We start from the raw sequence: 17,932 nt of genomic DNA on the forward strand, positions 1-17,932 counted from the left end.
CCTTCACAGGGCTGCTGCTGCCTGCTTACACACAAAGAAACTGAGGCTCAGAGCGGCCACCAGCCACCGGGAAGTGACAGACCGGGGATTAGAGCCGGGCCGGCCTTTCTTCCTCCTCCTGGTTAGAAAGAAGCCACGAAGTGGCTTTCTTGCAGAGGGTGTGTTGGAGCTGAACCCAGCCAACAGGTCCTGGAGGAGGCCCTGGGAGGGTCTGGACATAGACTGGGGGCCGGTCACTGTGTGTTCAGGGCTTGCTGTCTCCTGAGGGTGACAGACAGATGAGCCACAAATCTGCACTGCGACAAGTGTTGCCACAGTGAGAGCGGATGGGGGCGGGGGGAGTAATTTTGCCTTGGGGGCGGGAGGAGGGACACAGGCAGTGCCCTTCATGGGTTCTCCCCAAGACCGGCGCGTACAGATGAGGACACTGAGGCAGCCCGCCGTGCAGAGGCGCACCAAGCCGGGGCAGAGGTCGGGCCCGAAGGAGCTGCAGGACCGGTCCTGAAGCTGGGGACGCCACCGCCGGAGCAGGGGAGTCTGGGGACAGAATGCGTGGGCTGGGACGCACCCTCTGGGGCAGAGTGGGTGACAGCTGGGAGCCCGGGCACAGCTGGGGCAAGAGTCAAGGAGAAAGGGGATGAGGCCAGAGGTGGCAGCCAGAGAGGAGGGGACCATCCCTAGTCTCCACGAGGGGCTGCTCGATGTGAGAGTCCCAGCCAGTCTCAGGCAATGAGAAGGGACATCCGCCCCAGCCTGGGGCGACAGACCTGAGGCACCGAGAGTGCACCCTGGCTGGGGGCCAGCCACTTCAGGACAGGCTCCAAGAAGCAGTCTGTCCTCCTGACCACCTTTCCTCCTCTTCCCATCAGAAGGGAGAAGGGCAAACCAACAGGTACAGATGTCCACCATGTGCCAGGAGCCGTGCTGGTGCCTTACAGACATCATTTCACATGAGCCCCTTTTTTGAGATGAGAAAACAGAGGCGCACAGAGGCAAAGTCAATGGTCCAAGGTCAGCCGATTTCAGAAGTGGCTGCGGCCACGGAGCTTGCTTCCCTTCCCCTGGCCTGGTGCCCTCAGGGCCTCACCCCTTGGCATCTGGGCATTGTGGCTGAACACGGCAGGCTAGGAGGCAAGAGCCCCAGCTCCCAGGCCCAGCTCCGCCCGTAACTAGCTCTGAAGTGTGTTTGGGGGGAGTTTTTCTATCAGAGGAGGGTGGGCAGAAGGTTCCCAAGGGTTCATTGCAATGCTCTTAAGGTCTGTGCTTGTGAATGTGTGCAAGAGGGCATGACGGTGGAGGGCACAGGACATGTGGAGGCGGACAAGGAGGCACTCTCTGGATTGGGACCAAAGCCGCCTCTCCCCTGGGGCAGCTGGTCCCCTTGGGCCCCCACACTCCCCATCTGGGGGATCAGGACAAACTCCAAGGGCTCAGAGAAGCCAGGCAGGAAGGAGCATCTGCCAGGCCAGCTTCCCAACTTCCAGGGAGGGGTGGTAGTGGTGCGGGGTGTTCTTGGCAGCCTGGAGGCCAGAGCCTGTGCAGGATGTAGGGGACAGACAGCCTCATCCAGGCTGGAGGGGGCGTGGACAGTTTTGTCTCTTGTCTTTGACCCAGAGCTCAGCCAGGCTGCTCTCTCCCCCCAGCTCCAGCCCCCTGCACTGCACCCAGCAGGCTTCAGGGAAGTGGTCCCAGCTCCCCGCAGAGCCACCAAGGCTCCACAGGCCTCTGCTCTGCTGGGGGAGCCACTTTCTTGGGATTCCATTCAGCCAAGACCCTACGGCTCTTCTCTTCTCCCCTCCCCTCCCCTCCCCTCCTGGGGCTAAACATCAGTCCTGTGGGGAGGTTCCAAAACACTGAACACCCTTCCCCTCCCACACCTCCTCTGGCAGCCTCGTGCAGGGAAAAAACTTGGACTGGGGGGGTCACGAGGTCCTGGATAAGTTGCCATGTTTGTAACAACAAAAAGGGGGGGGGGCTGAATCTGAGTTTTCACCAGAACTTACCTTTGATCCCCTCCCCCTCTTCATGTAATTTCTTGGCAAGACAAGACAATTCTGCATTCAAACTATCTCACGAACTTCCTCCATCTCTTCCTCTCACCACTGCCCCTGCCTTCTCTGCCTGTTGCTTTCTTGTTTTTTTTTAATTAAAAAAAAAAATTTATTTGACAGAGAGAGAGCAAGCACAAGCAGGGGGAGGGGCAGAGGGAGCGGGAGAAGCAGGTTCCCTGCTGAGTAGGGAGTCCCTACATGTGGGTCAATCCCAGGACCCTGAGATCATGCCCTGAGCCGAAATCAAGAGTCCAACGCTTAACCAACTGAGCCACCCAGGCGCCCCCCCCCCCGCAGCACCTATTTCTAATTAATAAGCTTGCATTCCCCAGAACATGCCCGGCCCTCTTCAGCCAGAAGCTCCTGACCATGGTGAGCCCTTTCCTCCACGGAAATGCTTCCCATCCTTCAAGTACCACCTCAAAAGCCTCCTCCCCAGTGAGGCCTTTCCTCGGGTCCCCCAAAAGGTGAAGCATGTCCTTGTGCTGAACCTTCATCTGTCCCAGTGAGTGACCCCACCAGACCGGGGTGCTCAAGGGCTAACATACAGAATAGCAGTGAGTTTTCTTAGAGATGAGTCCCCTTAAGTTCGGCACTTCCATCGTTAGTAAATGGGTAAGGACAGCATAGAAGATAAGGGGTTGCAAACTGGCGACCTGTGGGCCCAGACTGATCCACGGGGGGACACAAGTGCTCTTCATCACGATAAAATTCCCACACCATAAGATCAACCATTTTCAAGTGTACAATTCAAAGGAACTTAGAACATTCGCAAGGTTGTGCAACCGCGACCTCGCTGATTCCAAAACATTTCCTCATCCCAAAAGGAAACTCCATGCCCATTACGCAGGCACTTCTCGTTTGTCTCTCCCTACAGCCTCTGGCACTAATCTGGATTTACCCACCTCATCTAAGTGGAATCTTACCACAGGGGGCCTTTTGTGTCTGGCTTATTTCCTTAGCCTCATTTTTTTCTCTTTTTTTAAAGATTTTATTTTATTTTATTCGACAGAGATAGAGACAGCCAGCGAGAGAGGGAACACAAGCAGGGGGAGTGGGAGAGGAAGAAGCAGCCTCATAGCGGAGGAGCCTGATGTGGGGCTCGATCCCACAACGCCGGGATCACGCCCTGAGCCGAAGGCAGACGCTTAACCGCTGTGCCACCCAGGCGCCCCTTTAGCCTCATTTTTTGGAGGTTCATCCGTGCTGTAGCAGGGATGAGCACTTCCTTCTTTTTCACGACTGAATACTATTCCATCGCGTTGATATACCACAATGTGCTTAACCATTCATCAGTGGATGGGCGATCTGAATCGAGTCGCCCACCTTTGGCTATTGTGAAGAGTCCGGCCGCGAACATTCCTGTACAATGTTCGCGCCGGGGGTCCCTGTTTTCAATTTTGGGGGTATATACCTAGGAGTAGAATTGCTGGGTCATAGGATGACTAGGTTTAACTTTTTGAGGAGGACGCGCGCTTTCGTTGTTTGAATCTGGATACCTTCAGGTGTCCATCTGTCTGTCTCCATCTCTCCTGCATTGTCTTACACCCGTTTGGCTCGCATTATTTGCCTGGCCCCGGAAGGCATCTGAATTTGAGGCCCCTAAGAGGCTTTGGCGGCAAAATAAAATAAAATAATAAAATAAAATAAAAATAAATGCTTAGCGCTGAATTCAGCCGCTCAGGAGCCAGAGCCCTCGGGTCTCTCTCTCCGTCTCTCGGAGCGCTATTTTGCTACACCTCAGCACGGGTAATAATGCTCACCTAAGAGGAGGCGGCGAGGATCTGGGAGGTGATGGACGGAACGCGCCTCTCCGGGAGCTGCCGAGTTCTGGAAACGGAGAGGGGCGGGCGAGACCAGGAGGAGGAGGAGCGGGGCGGGCGGGCGCCCTCCGGGGACGTCGGCGGCGCCGGGGGCTGCCGACCCGCCGGGGATCCGCGCGCGGCGCACCGGGCGGCGGCGGCGCGGGGCGCAGCCGGCAGGGGGCTTGGGCGGCTCGGGCGCGTGGCGCCTCGGCGGGCGGCGGCGGGGCTGGCGCGGCGAGCCCGGGCGGGGCTCAGGTTGGCTCGCGGTGGGCGGGGGTTGCCCCCCGTCCCCGCCCCCCACATCCGGGGGCCCGGCCGGGCTCTGGGCTGGCGGCGCGCCGGTGAGTCAGGCCGGGTTTTCCCTCCGCCTCTAGGGCAGGCGAGCGAGCGCCGCGGAGCGCGTCCCTCCCTCGCCAATCCGGCTCCGGCGGCCGCCCGCCCGCTCGCCCGCCCGGCCGCGTTTTCCCCGGCCTCTGCCGCCCGGCCGCTCCGGGCCGCCTCGCAGTCTCGCCCGGAGCCGGTGCCTGGAGGGGTTCGAATCCGCGCGAGGGAATTGCAGCCCGCGAGGGGCGCGGAGCGGCGCCAGCATGGTGAGTGCGACGCGCCGGGGGCCGGGGACTGGGCTCGGGGGTGGGGCCGGCCGCCGAGGTCTCGCTTTCCCCGCGACCTTGGCCAAGCCGCAGCCCGTCCCCGGCGAGGTGCCCGTCTGAGAAGTGGGCGGGGGTGGCAGGGTGCGGTGTGCGCCCAGGTGCCCCCTGCTTCCAGACACTGAAGCACCGAGGCGCGGGATCGGGGACCGACCGCGACGCTCCTCTGGAGGGGCAGGCGGCAGGGTACGCTGCTCTCTGCAACCCCTGCAAATGTGCTCTCCTCGGAGCAGCGCCCGGGACCCCTGCGCCGCGGCTGGGGTGGGGCAGGCGCCCTTGGCGCGGGAGTGTGACCTGGGCTTCGGCCTCCCGGGGCAGGCCCCAGGGAGGGGCCAGCAAGAGACGCCCCCTCCCGCCCCCCAAGTAGCTCGCGGTCCTCCGGCGGTTCTGGGGAGCCCACGCCTCCTCCACAGTCTTCCCGGGAGGAAATTCCGTGGGGATGCCTACATGGTCTGCTCCTCCACCTTCCCCACGAGACCCCTTTGCCGCCCCCTCCGGGATACCCCCTTTCTGCTCCGGTCTCCTGTCCTGTAAGGGCGGCAGCTGCCGGCCCGACGCCAGGGATCCCGACCGGTGGGGACACTACCAGTTCTTGGCGGCGGGAGCACCATCCCAGTCTAGCCAGAGCCTTTGGCCAAAGCGAGGGCCGGCCTGGGGCCAGGGCGACATCAGGTCCCCTGGCCTTGTCTGGAAAGAGGACTGGGCTGGGACCTATCGCCTCCCACCCCGCACTCAGCTCCCCAGTGCAGATTAGGGCTCTCCTCATTTGCACCTGGGGCTTAGCCTGACTGACCGGCGACCTTGGCCCCCGTGCCCTCTCCCTGCCCAGCCAAGAAGGGAGCGGAGGCAGGAGGCCATCCTGGGCCCAGGGATCCACCTCCTCCCAGGGCCCTCCTGGGCAGGGCTCCTCTGCCGGCTGGCTGAGTGTGGGTGTGTATGTGCGAGACTGAATGAATGCGGCCAGCCTGCTCCCGCCACCGCCTCTAGAACCAGCAGCTTCCAGGGCTCAGAGTCCCCAGGCAACAGTGCTTCCACTATTTCTCTTTGACCCAGGTGCAGACAGGAGGAATTCCATGCTGAGGGGACTGGGGTCCAAACCTACCTGGTTGCAGATGCCCTTGGGAGAAGCAGGTGTGGGGGGCTGGGCGGACACACATAACACAGCAGTGTGTGGCCATGGAGGGCAGCTGGTGACCCCTGGCTGGGACAGCAGTAGAGAAGGGTCTTGCCCAGGGAGTTGGAATTGTTCATCATTGTGGGATCTTGGGCAGCTGGTTTCTGGGCCTCAGTTTCCTTGCCTGCCCCCCACTAGGCTGTTGTAGAGATGAGCTCAGATGATGAAATAAAAGGGCTCAGAGAACTGTAGAGTGGTATACACCACTACGTGACTCTGGTGACACTAAGACTCACTCCTGTGGGGTTAGATGCTGGGCTCTGCCTCTTTGGGTGTCCCAATGGAACTGGGGTATGCCAGCCTCTCCCGTCCCTGCCCTGGGCCCCCCTCACCCACGGCCCCTCGTTTGGAGCTGGGACATTCCAGTCCAATTCCTCCGGGGCAGCTGCAGACACTCCCTTCAGCAAAGCTGATCCCCCAGCAGGTGGTGGGACCCTCCCCTGGGCCTGGGCTCTGGAGGCGCCTCCAGAGCTTCCTGCCCACGTGCTCTTAGATGGGCCAGTCGAGAGGGGAGGCACGCTGGGGTCAGGGTGGGCTTCGAAACCTGAGGAGTTTGTGTACTTTCTTCAGCGCGGCTGAACATGACCTCAGGCGCGTGCTTTTACCTCCTGGCCTCAGTTTCCTCTTCTGAAACGGAGGATGTCAGTATTCCCCACCAGTGTGTGTCGTGAGGCTGTGGTGAGCCCTGTGTCAGGCTGACTACGGATGCCGGGGTGCCTGCCTGCGTGTCCTGTCTCTGTTTCATGGCCAGGGGGGCTCCCTGGCCTTGTGTTCCTGTCTCCACCAAGGGTTGATTCAGAAGAGATGCCCTCTGTGTCCAGGGCTTTCAGTGCTGCTGGCTAATCTTGGGGCCAGGGCTTGGGGAACAGGAGCTCAGGGGTCCCGAGCTGGGGGCTAGCTGGGGACTGTGCAGAATTTGGGCCAGCCCAAACCTAGCCAGCACGGTGGCGGCGCGCTCAGCTCTGTGCAGCGCTCTGAGCCCCCGGGCGTGGACTGAGCTCTGGGCAGGGGAGCCCTTGGAGGCCCTCGGAGGAGGCCCTGCTTTTTGCTCTAATATTCCCAGAGGGGCTGCAAGGCACTTGCTGTCTCTCCCTCCTCCTCCCCCACCAGATCTTCTCTAGCCCAGCCTGCACAGCTGCCCCGGCCTGACCAGGCCAGTGCCTGGGCCTCCAAGCGACGGGGAAGGAATGTGGGGGTGGGGGGGGGGGCGGGGTATGGACCCCTTTAGGAAAAGGGACTGTCCCCAGACTGAGACCTGGGTAGGGTGGAGCCTCCTAGAAGCCGGGGCCTCAGCCCTGCGGGGGGAGCTGATAATACAGCCAGAGAAGTTACCTAGGAGGGGTGGAGGGCGAGGGCCTTGGAAAAAGGAAGGGGCTCTCTGTGCCCCCTTCATCCAGCTCCACAGCTGTTTCTAATTGCTCAGGTCATATGTGGAGAGAAGCCCCTCGCCCCCCCCACACACACACACCCTCCTCTGCATCTAGCCTGGGGGCTGGGTAGGACAACTGGGTCTTCTTGCTGCTGCAGTGCTAGAGCCTTCGCGTGTCCTGTGTGTGTGTCCCAGAGGGTGCTCAGCGCCGTGAGGGTGACCTTGTCCCCGACTGTGTGTGCTGTTGGATGCGACGGTCCCTGCTCTGTCCTCTAACGTAGGAGCCACTGTGCTGCTCACTGAGTGGACTGCGGAGGTGTGTGTGTGTGTGTGTGTGTGTGTGTGTGTGTGAGAGAGAGAGAGAGAGAGAGGGAGAGAGAGGTATGTGCTATTCTGGCCCGTGGCTGCCTCTGGTTCAAGGGCTCTCTCCCGGGACCTGAGACCCTTTGTGGGGAACAGAGGGTGCCCGTTGTCTCTCCGTGACACAGGAAGTCAGGATCTGCCCAGGGGAAGGTGAGGCGGTGTGTGTTTGGGGGGAGGTGGGTGTATTCGCCACCCCTGCCACCTGCCTACCCCCATGCTTGCACTCGGCTCCTGGCTCCTGAGACCTCTCACCTCTGTTGTCTCTGTGACGGAAGACCAAAAGGAAGACAGGGCAGGCCGTCTGGCCCACTTCAGAGATGGGGCAACTGCTGCAAAGGGAGAAGCGATAGTGGCCGGGTGCCCGTGGAGAGACAGTGGAAGGACAGGGCTGGAGACCGGGTTCTTGGCCGTCCGCCTCCCTGAGAAGCAGCGACCAGAGCTGAGTGTGCTCAGACACAGTGGTGTCTGTCACTGGGTGCACCTGTCGTGGTCAGGGGGTGTCAGATTGGGATGGAGGACACTTCAGCTCTAACCCTTTGGGCTGTGGGTGCCATGCTGGGCCCCCACTAAACACTCAGCAGCCATCCTGCGGAGATCACAGGCTTCTCATTGCGACCCGCTCTGTGACCTTGGGCAGGCCGCTTCACCTTTGGGAGCCCCGGTGCCCTTGCCTTAAAAGAGGGACAACAGCTCTATCATGGGTCTCAGTGAGACCCCCTACGCAGGGCTGTGTTGCTGGAGGTGGCCAGCACCTGTGATTCCTTAACCGATGCGTCTCCTGACCCTGTGTGCCCTGTGACCTCTTCAGAGGCTAGGTGCGGGCCACAGGGTGGGGGCGGGGGTGGGGAGCAGGGCCACACTCCCCCCTCCCTCCCACTCCCCGAGAACTTTGTCTTCCCCAAACACAAAACCTGGAAATGGTTGAGGAAGATGGAACCTCCTAACGACCATTGTTTGAGGTGGGAGTGGGTGTCCCGGAAGCAAATTGGGGTGGGCGGGGGGCTGCACAGCTGCTGCACGCCTGCTGGGTGTCTGTACGGGGACGGGAGCAGCTGCTTGGGGGTGGGAGGCAGAGAAGAAGGTGGCATTCGCTCATTCGGCAGGTCCTGTGTGCGTATCTGGGGTGTGCCAGGCCCTGGGCTGAACAAGGGATCTGGTGGGGGGCTGGGGCCAGGGCCAGATGGGAGCTGGTCCCTAACCTGGTCTCTGGGCAGCCTGCCGGGGAGGAGTCACGTCTGAGCAGCTGAGCTCGGCTTCAGGCAGCCTGTGTTGACCCCGGCTATGGGCCAGGCCCTGAACTGGACCCTCTGTCCTGTTATCTCATCCCATCCTCCCAGCATCCCTGAGTGATAAGACTGCTTGAGGAAGCTAGGGTCCACACTTGATTGGCCCCACGCCAGGTCAAGATTTGGGACCTCCCCCCCGCCTGGTGGTGGTTTTTGGGGTGGTACTGTAGGCAAGGGCCGGCAGGGGCTGCCACTGCCCCTTCCCTCTGTCTCCCGCCACTGCCCCTATGACAACGTGAACACCTGTTCCGGAAACTGACCATTGTTCCCGCCATCCTTCCTCCCCTAGGCCCTTCCTGTTTGTATCCCTCCCACTGCAGCCCCCAACCCCACCCACGCCAGGTGCTTCCCTTGGGGAACTCTGACCCACTGCAGGAAGAGGGCCTGAACAGGGTTTTCCCCCTCCCCGGAGAAAAAGAAGGAACGGGGAGTAATAGGCCACCCCCCCCCAAATTGTGTGAGGACCCTGATAGGAGAGTGAACAAGGTCAAGAGTCAGACAGCCTGAGTCCTCAGCTGGCCCAGTCCTGGGAGGGGCCTATACCGCTGCTTTGGGCCTGGTGCCCTATGCCCCCCAATCACACTGGCCCCTAGCTGGAGCTGGGACGCCAGGCTGGTGGCTTTGGGGCCTCTACCCCTTTCTCTTGCCAGCCTAGGAATCCTGTCCTGGATTCTGTCCAGGACCCATATCTGCCTCCTGGGCCTGGGCCAGCTAGGGAGCTGACACAGAGAACACGCACCTGGTTTTAGGGGATCAGGGAAATTGGGCAGCAAGTGCCCACCTGCCCCTGATGGAGCCTCCCGATCCCCAGAAGCAGCTGCCTGTGCCCTGTTGAAACTTCATGGCCACAGCCCCAGGCCCTGCTGGCATTGCCATGGGCAGCGTGGGCAGCCTGTTGGAACGGCAGGACTTCTCCCCCGAAGAGCTACGGGCAGCACTCGCGGGTTCCCGGACTTCCCGCCAGCCTGATGGGCTCCTCCGGAAGGGCTTGGGCCAGCGTGAGCTCTTCAGCTACCTGCACCTCCCCAAGAGGGACGGCAAGAACACCAAGAGGGCCCCTCGGAACGAGCCTGCTGACTACACCACCCTCTACTACCGGGAACATCCTCGGGCCGGCGACTTCAGCAAGACTTCACTGCCCGAGCGGGGTCGCTTTGACAAGGTGCCTTTCTGCCCGCTTCCCTCCCTAGTGTTGGAGGGTGGGGGTGGGAAGCTTGGGGTCTCCTCAGAGACCCAGATGCTCAGATGGGGCTGGGACGTGAACCTCCTGCGGTAGGCCGGCCTGAGGCTTGGTCACAGGTCACCGCCCCCTGGTGACTTGCACTCCAGGTTCTCAGAGAGGATCCTGGGGGCTGTGGGCGCGTCGGAGGGCAGAGCTGAGGTCAGCCCGGGGCCTCAAACCTGCCCTTTCTTCCTGGCAGTGCCGCATCCGCCCGTCGGTGTTCAAGCCCGTGGCGAGCGCCGGGAAAGGCTTCCTGTCCATGCAGAGCCTGGCGGCCCACAAGGGCCAGAAACTGTGGCGAAGCAATGGCAGCCTGCACACACTGGCCTGCCACCCCCCCCTGAGCCCAGGGCCCCGGGCCAGCCAGGCACAGGCCCGTGCCCAGCTGTTGCATGCCCTCAGCCTGGACGAGGGTGGCCCCGAGCCCGAGCCCAGCCTGTCTGACTCCTCCAGTGGGGGCAGCTTTGGCCGCAGTCCTGGCACTGGCCCAGGCCCCTTCAGCTCCTCGATGGGCCACATTAACCACCTGGGGGGCTCCTTGGACCGGGCCTCACGGGTCCCCAAGGAGGCTGGGCCCCTGGCTATGCTGAGCTGCCTGCCTGAGCCCCCACCCCCCTATGAGTTCTCCTGCCCCACCGCGGAGGAAGTGGTGGCCGTGCTGCCCGACACCTGTGAGGATCTCAAGAGGGGCCTTGGTGATGAGGACGGCTCCAACCCCTTCACACAGGTGAGGGCGCCCCCTACCCTGGGGTCCTCTTCTGTCCCTTGGCATTGGAGTACAGGGAAGACAGGAGGGGCCTCAGCCAGCTCACCGCCATGGCTCTGGCCACAAGAGAGTAAGGAAGATGGGGTGCCTGGGTGGCTCACTTGGTCGGGCGTCTGCCTTCGGCTCGGGTCATGATCTCAGGGTCCTGGGATCGAGCCCCACCTTGGGCTCTCCACTCAGCTGGGAGTCGGCTTCTGCCTCTCCCTCTGTGATCTCTCTTGCTCGCTCTCTCTCTCTCTCTCTCTCCGAATAAAACGTATTAAAAAAGGAGAGAGAGAGAGAGTAAGGAAGATGGAAGTGATCCAGTCCCCCCCCCCCACGTGACGGGGATGTCATGTGACTGGTGGCCCTCGCTAGCCAGGAGTTGTGTGGAAGGGAGGAAGAGAGACTCTCTGGGAGGGCCGTGTGTCGGGGACACTTCCCCTGCAGCCACAGCTGGGGTGTTGTGGAGGGGTCTAGCTATGGGAGCGCCAGCAGTCGGTATCCAGGAGGTGGGGCCGTTTGTGGGTTTCCCAGCGTGGCAGGTGCCTCTTCCCCGTGGCAGGTGCTGGAGGAGCGCCAGCGGCTGTGGCTGGCTGAGCTGAAGCGCCTGTATGTGGAGCGGCTGCACGAGGTAGCTCAGAAGGCCGAGCGCAGTGAGCGTAACCTCCAGCTGCAGCTTTTCATGGCCCAGCAGGAGCAGCGGCGGCTGCGCAAAGAGCTGCGGGCGCAGCAGGGCCTGGGCCCCGAGCCTCGGCCCCCCGGCGCCCTGCCGGAGGCCGACCCTAGCACCCGACCCGAGGAGGAGGCCCGATGGGAGGTGAGCGACCGGGCATCCTATGAGCCTTCCGTCCCCTTTGCGGCCTGCGTCCCACCCTCTGCCGCCTCCCCGCCCCTTACCCGCTCTTGCGCATCCTGTGCCCCTCCAGGTGTGCCAGAAGACCGCGGAGATCAGCCTCCTGAAGCAGCAGCTGCGGGAGGCGCAGGCGGAGCTGGCACAGAAGCTGGCCGAGATCTTCAGCCTGAAGACGCAGCTGCGGGGCAGCCGGGCGCAGGCGCAGGCGCAGGACGCGGAGCTGGCCCAGCTGCGCGAGGCGGTGCGGAGCCTGCGGGAGCAGGGCCCGCGGGACGCAGCCCCGGGCGGCTGTGAGACGGACGACTGCAAGAGCAGGGGGCTGCTGGGGGAGGCGGGCGGCGGCGAGGCCGGAGGGGGAGGAGGGGGCGCCGAGCAGCTGCGGGCCCAGCTGGTGCAGGAGCGGCTCCGCGCCCAGGAGCAGGCGCTGTGCTTCGAGCGGGAGCGGCGGACATGGCAGGAGGAGAAGGAGCGGGTGCTGCGCTACCAGCGGGAGATCCAGGGGGGCTACCTGGACATGTACCGCCGCAACCAGGCGCTGGAACAAGAGCTGCGGGCTCTGCGGGAGCCCCCAGCGCCCTGGAGTCCTCGGCTGGAGTCCTCCAAGATCTGAGGCCAGTGGATGAGCGGGCGGCAGAAGCCCCGCCCGAGAATGGCTTGGACAAGCCCGCCCGGAGATGGCTGGCCCCTTCCTTGCGCTGGTCTGTGGCAGAAGCTGCTGAGGCTGGTCAGGGGTGGGGAGGCCCACCGACAGGAGGGGTCCAGTGGTGCTGTGGGCTGGCTAGGGTGCCAGACGCAGGAGCCGGGGCCAGGCTTCCCGGCAGAGTAGCACCTTGGCAGGGCCTTGCCCTGCTCCCGGGAGTGGATGTGGCCCAGAGAAGGAGGCTGGGGAATGAAGAGCCCCGTGATGCAGAAGGGCAGGCGTGCAGGAGGGAGGCTGGGATGGGAACACTGGCCTCCCCCAGAATAAAACCACATTTTCTACAAGGAGGCCCCCGGGTGCTACATGGGGCCTGTCCCTGGCCTGAGTCTAGAGGACTGTGGATGGTTGGCGTTGGGGGCTCTTTTCCTGGGCTGTAGCACCCCTCCATGGTCATGGTCCGTGGGAGGGTGTGCCCAGTGCCCGTGTGTGCAGCCGCTGGGCATGCGCATTGGAGTGGAGGCATCCTTGCCCCACCACACAGTTCCTTAGCTGCCGTGTGGGCTGAAATTCCTTTCTTCGGCACCAGTGGGATTTTGCAGAAGAAACAATGCCAGGGAACCCAGAAAAACAAAAGGGCAAGTCAACCAAGGCATTGAACATGAAACATTCTCTTGGTAGGAAGTCTGGGCCCTGGGTACCCAGCCCCCTGCTGGGTTTGGGGCTGGCCTGAGACAGCTTCCCCTGGAACACCCAAAGGCTCCAGGAGGGCCCTACCCCTCCCAGGAAGGTACAGGAAACAGGCAGAGAAAACTTGTGGGTGGGTAACTTGTTAAAGGGCCTGCACTGCAACAGGGAATGTGGCCATTTCCCTGTAGGCAACGGAAGGCCAGGGGGATATTTTAAAGCAGGGGTGAGATCTGATCTGATTTGTATTCTGGAAAGCTCTGTGCTGAGAGGAAGCAATTCTCCACCTCCAGCCCTGCACCAGGCTCCCTGACCCTTGGACTCCGCCCAAGTTGGTCCTTAGACCCCTCCAGCCTACTCCCACCCCTAGCTTCTCAGACGTCTGGGTTCGTCTCTGGGCTTTTGCTTCCTCCTGGGTGGGTGGCCCAGAGCACAGACCCAGTCTGGCACGCAGGTGGCCCGTCCCCACACCTTGCAGTAAAGTTCAGTATCCTTATGCTTGCATCACTGTAGCTTTTGCCAGGCATTGAGCACCTCCTATCTGTTAGGCCTTCAGTGCATGGGGTCTCAGGGTTGAATTAGACGCATTTGCCGCTCCAGGGGAGCCAGCCTGCAGACGTCTCCCCTCCCAGTCCCTGCCCTGATGGGGCAGCGGCAACCTCTTGACGAGTTCTCTGCAGAAACCCCAGTTTGCTCCCTTCAGCCATGATTCCCCCTCCCCAGGCCATGCCTGGCCACCCATCGCACCCCAACAGGTGGGTCCTGGTGGAGTCACTGTGCAGGGGTAGCCATGGGGCTGTGGAGTATGTGCTGATGTGCCCCACCTTTTTAGGGTGGAGAATGGGGTGTGTGAGGTGTCTGCTGTGGGGATGGTGTGTTTATGGTCATGTAAGTGGCAGGTGCGTGTGGAGCTGTCTTGTGGGTGGTGGGTGTGTCTGGGGGTGTGTTTGGGGCTCCCGGGTTGGGAGGCCAGGAGGGCTCCTTCTGCTCTATTTCTTCCCGCCAGCCCCAGCCCAGCCCCTCTTGGCTCTGGCCAGGCCTGGGTAGAGCCTGTGGCCAGGACAGACCCCTGCGCCTAGCTGGAGACCCATCTGGGACTACCTTGAGCCTGGGTCCTCTGTCTGGGGAGGGAACCTGGGAGCACTCAAGTTAGGCAGACCTGTCTCCCACAGGCCTTGGAACCCGTTTCACAGATCCCTCCAAACCGAGGTGTCTGGGCCGGTGACCCCTCCAGAAGGCCCCACCCCACCCCCAGAGCTAGGTGCTGACCTAAAGCCTGGGCCACTCCCTCCCTGCAACCTGGAGCTGGTCAGGCTGGGTGCCCACGTGCCCCACCATGGCTGGGGTCCACCTTCCGGTGTACCATCTCTGCAGAACCGCTCCCCACCCAGCAATTAGAGAGCTGGGCCGGCCAGTACAGCCAGCGGGGAGTGGGTGGGCGGTACCAAAACCTGGCAGCTGTGCCAGAAACCAGGGCCAGACCCAGATGCAGGGGGAGGGCGCTGAGAGAGCTGAAGCTGGGGTGTTTCTGAGGGAACCGGATCCCTGTTAGCTCATCCCTGCCGGGCAAACCAGTTCCCTGGTCCCCGAGCCGGCTGGGTGGCTCTGGGGACCAGCCAATCCCAGGTGCCACCACAGGGGCTGCTGCTCTGGGGCAGCCCCTCCCTCCTGCGCCCGGTGGGTCTAACCCTCAGCTCCCCAGCTGCCCAGAGGCCCCCTCCCCCAGCAGACTAAGCCAAGGCAGCCAATTCTCCAGAACGGAGGTGAGCTCCCCGCCCTGGGCTCTGTGCCCCCGATCTCTCCTGTTCTCAGCTCAGATAGGGTCACATCTTCCAGGGGCTCCCTGGGCCCCCTTAGTCTATCACTTGAGGTCTCTAACAGCCTGGCCTCCAGATGATGGTGCGCTTTCTGACCCCAGCAGCCCCTCGAAGTCCCTCTGGGCCCTCGTCCTCCAGGCAGAGCCTCCTCACAGGTCTGACTTCCTCAGGAAAGCCTTCCCTGAACTCATGCCCTGCCCGGCCCCCCTCTCGCCCCCACCCCGTGTCCACAGACCCGTATATTTGCTGACATCGTCCATCTCTCTCCACAGGGCTGTGGGCATTACCAGGCAGGGCCATGGCTTCTGTTTTTATCCCCAGAGCCTGCTCTGGCTCCAGCCCAGAAGGCACTGGGGGGCTTTGGAGTCAAGAGGGACCAGACCTCTCCCTGACTGGCATGGGTTCGAGCTGCGGGTGGAGTGGAGTGTTTGGGGAAGTCTCCAGCTCTGAGTGTTCATTCATCATTCCTGGGCACTGGGGCCAAGGACTGGGCCACAGAGCTGGTCACCATCTCCTGCCCAGTGAGGTACGACATGCCTCCCTCAGGGCCAGGCCTGGTTCTCAGATGAGGAAGCCATCATGGCCAAGGCCTCTGCCCCTGTGACCCCTCCCTGTGGGTGGGGGAGGGAGATGGCGCACACATACGTCCATGGTAGTGACCGGGCCAGAAGAATGCAAACATATGCACACAAGGGGGACAACAGAGGGGCCTCCACGGTGGCAAGTCAGCAGAGCATGGAGAAGGACATTTCTCTGAGACCTGGGGAGGGGTGGTGTAGGGTAGGGGGGTGGGGGGGCTATAGGTATTAGGGAGCCTTTCTTCAAAGACAGCGCATGCCCCACAGTGACAATTCAGACTGAGTAACTCAGCACCCTAGTAGGTGGGGCTTAGTCCTCTATATCGGATTCAGAAAAGAAGAATGTGCTATTTCTTGCAACAAAACAAAAGTGAAATAGGTCACGAGAGGTGGGGCATGAGTACCGTGGGATTCAGAGGAAAGCTGGCTTACTTTTCACTGCAGGTCATAAGGGGTGTGTCTTGGGGGGGGGGGTGACAAAGACTGACCAGACTTGGGTCAAGCACTTTTAACCTCTCTTTGCTCCTGACCTTGGGAGGTGTCCCTCCTTATACAGTCCAGTTCTAGCCAGATCCCTGCTAAGTTAGTTTAGCCAGAATCCCCCGTCCTCCATATCTGACTCCCCTCCATATGTAATCTGGTTCTTCATCTTCCACCGTCCCCCAGGTGATGGCTGGCCTGCCTTCAGCAAGACTCCTGTGATGTGCAATTAGCCAGGCTGCCTCCTGCCCCCCAGAGGTAGCCTCTTAGCCATTTTTCATCCACTGACCCACACACACACACACACCTGCTCCTTGGCCATAAATTCTACTTTTCCTTGTATTTGGAGTTGAGCCCACTCTCTCTCCCCTACTACAAAACCCCTCATTGCAGGATGCCCTCTTGAATAAAGTCTGTCCTTACCACTCTCTAACAAGTGTCGTGAGTACTTTTTTCTTTAAGAGGAAAGACTTTCTTTCTTCTCTGAGGAAGGGGAATTGGGGGGATTTCCTCCGGAGCAGGGTGGGATGAGGGCATCCAGGATAGGCCTGGATTTGAACACAGGGAGGTGTGGGGCACTTCTGAGGGAGGGTCCTGTCTAAAGGGTTTGAGGGGAGGCAAGGCAGGCCCTAGACAGACTGGGAAGCTGGAACAGGAGGACTTCAGGCTGTGAGTGGGTCCCTCAGGCAGCCAAAGGGGAGGGATGGAACCAGGACTAGCTTTGTAAGTGTGATCACCCTCAAAGGGCCCTACACTTGCTGCAATGCGCCGCTGTTGACATTTTTTTTTTTTTAGATTTTATTTATTTATTTGAGAGAGAGACAGAGAGAGAAGCAGACTCCCTGCTGAGCAGGAAGCCTGATGCAGGGCTCCATCCCAGGACCCCAGAGATCATGACCTGAGCCGAAGGCAAACGCTTAACCGACTGAGCCACCCGGACGCCCCATCTCCTGTTGCCATCTTGAACTTATTAATGATGTTTGAACAAGGAGCCTCACATTTTCATTTTGCTCCAGAGCCTACAAATGATGTGGCTGCTCCTGGCCTGAACCAAGGCCTTGCAAGGAGGGGCAGGAACTGAGAGAAGGAGCAGGAGACTGGTTGGGTGCCACCTGGAGGGTGGAAGGAAGAGGCCTGAGCAGGCAACTTGAGCTCCATGGGCTGAGGCCCAAAGCTCCCAGGTTCCACAGAGGTCAGGCGGCGTCCGCATCACGGGCTGCTGCCCTAACCCCAACCAGCTATCGGGGGAGGGTCGATCTTTTCCTAGCCGGGCCTTCCAGGACTCACTCAGGGAAGCAAGGAAGGCTGTATTTTCAGAACACGCCAGAGCTTGTCTTGTCTGCCAAGAACGTTTTTCTTTCTTTGTTTTAAATCTAGTGTATTCTTTGTGTACCTGCCCACCCCCCAGCATGTTTAAGGTATAATTTACATACAGGAAAATGCTTCCTTTGTAGAATATAGGTTTTAGAACTTTGACAAACGCAGAAAGTTGCATAACCGACTCTACAATCGAGATACAGAGTAGCTCCATCACACCCCCCAAATTCCCCTGGGTCTCAGTCAGCCCTCTCCCCCCTCCCCAGCAACCAGAGATCTGCTTTCTCAATAACCTTTCTTTCCTTTTTTCCCCTTTTTGTGAGCAGTGTATAATCCCTCCACATATTAGAACATATTACAAAGTAGCAAGTAAAACAATATGTAAAAATAATACTACATCACAATGGAAAGAACGAAGAGCCAGAAATAGATTCCATTCTGTAGAAAATCTTAACGTTATGATAAAAGGCTCGCAAACGAGAGGAAAAGGCAGGATCATTTAATAAGAGGTACTGGAATAACTGGACAAAAATTTGGGGAAAAAAATAAGCCATACTTTGCACAACCCCCTGCTAAATAAAATGTGCATGTATTGAGGAGTTAAATTTTTAAAAATCAAATCCTAGGAAACTAGCAAAAGATTAAACGCGCTATTACTGAGTTAGTGGAGAACAGCTAAGTTTTTCGGCTTTGAAGCAGCCCCACCCTTCAACGCAAACAAAACAAAACAAAACAAAAGCCGCAGTCCCACCAAGCAAAGATTGACAAAATCATCTATTTCATAAAACGGTGCACGCTGAGAAGTAACAAAATCGCGAAGCAAGGAGAGCCACGTTTGGGATGGACGACAATGACAGATAGAGGTGGAATGGCCTGCTGTGTGTGTGTGTGTGTGTGT

General features: G+C 60.3%; 1 protein-coding gene across 3 annotated transcripts; it reads left to right on the top strand.

The window, feature by feature from the left end:
• The first annotated feature begins 4,266 nt into the window (after positions 1 to 4,266).
• Positions 4,267 to 12,502, top strand: N4BP3 (NEDD4 binding protein 3). Of its 3 annotated transcripts, XM_040622575.1 has the most exons (5): positions 4,268 to 4,446; positions 9,507 to 9,857; positions 10,117 to 10,644; positions 11,228 to 11,482; positions 11,592 to 12,502. In XM_040622575.1, exons 2-5 carry the CDS (start codon positions 9,537 to 9,539, stop codon positions 12,126 to 12,128), a joined length of 1,641 nt encoding a protein of 546 aa, XP_040478509.1. In that variant the 5' UTR covers positions 4,268 to 4,446; positions 9,507 to 9,536; the 3' UTR covers positions 12,129 to 12,502. The 3 variants fall into 3 exon arrangements, with proteins under 3 accessions (XP_040478511.1, XP_040478509.1, XP_040478510.1); XM_040622577.1 differs by having other exon boundaries at positions 4,267 to 4,446; positions 11,228 to 11,872; XM_040622576.1 differs by lacking the exon at positions 4,268 to 4,446 and having other exon boundaries at positions 8,590 to 9,857.
• The last annotated feature ends 5,430 nt before the right edge of the window (positions 12,503 to 17,932 follow it).

This window comes from Ursus maritimus, unplaced genomic scaffold (assembly GCF_017311325.1).
Source record: "Ursus maritimus isolate PB19 unplaced genomic scaffold, ASM1731132v1 scaffold_5, whole genome shotgun sequence".
Taxonomy (NCBI): Eukaryota; Metazoa; Chordata; class Mammalia; order Carnivora; family Ursidae; genus Ursus; species Ursus maritimus.

What these genes read in the sequence shown, in the direction of transcription:
- N4BP3 (XM_040622575.1), top strand. Translation starts at nt 9,537, where the DNA reads ATGGCCACAGCCCCAGGCCCTGCTGGCATTGCCATGGGCAGCGTGGGC. An exon ending in GCTCCAACCCCTTCACACAG is followed by an intron (nt 10,645 to 11,227) that starts GTGAGGGCGCCC and finishes TCCCCGTGGCAG; the next exon opens with GTGCTGGAGGAGCGCCAGCG. An exon ending in AGGAGGAGGCCCGATGGGAG is followed by an intron (nt 11,483 to 11,591) that starts GTGAGCGACCGG and finishes GTGCCCCTCCAG; the next exon opens with GTGTGCCAGAAGACCGCGGA.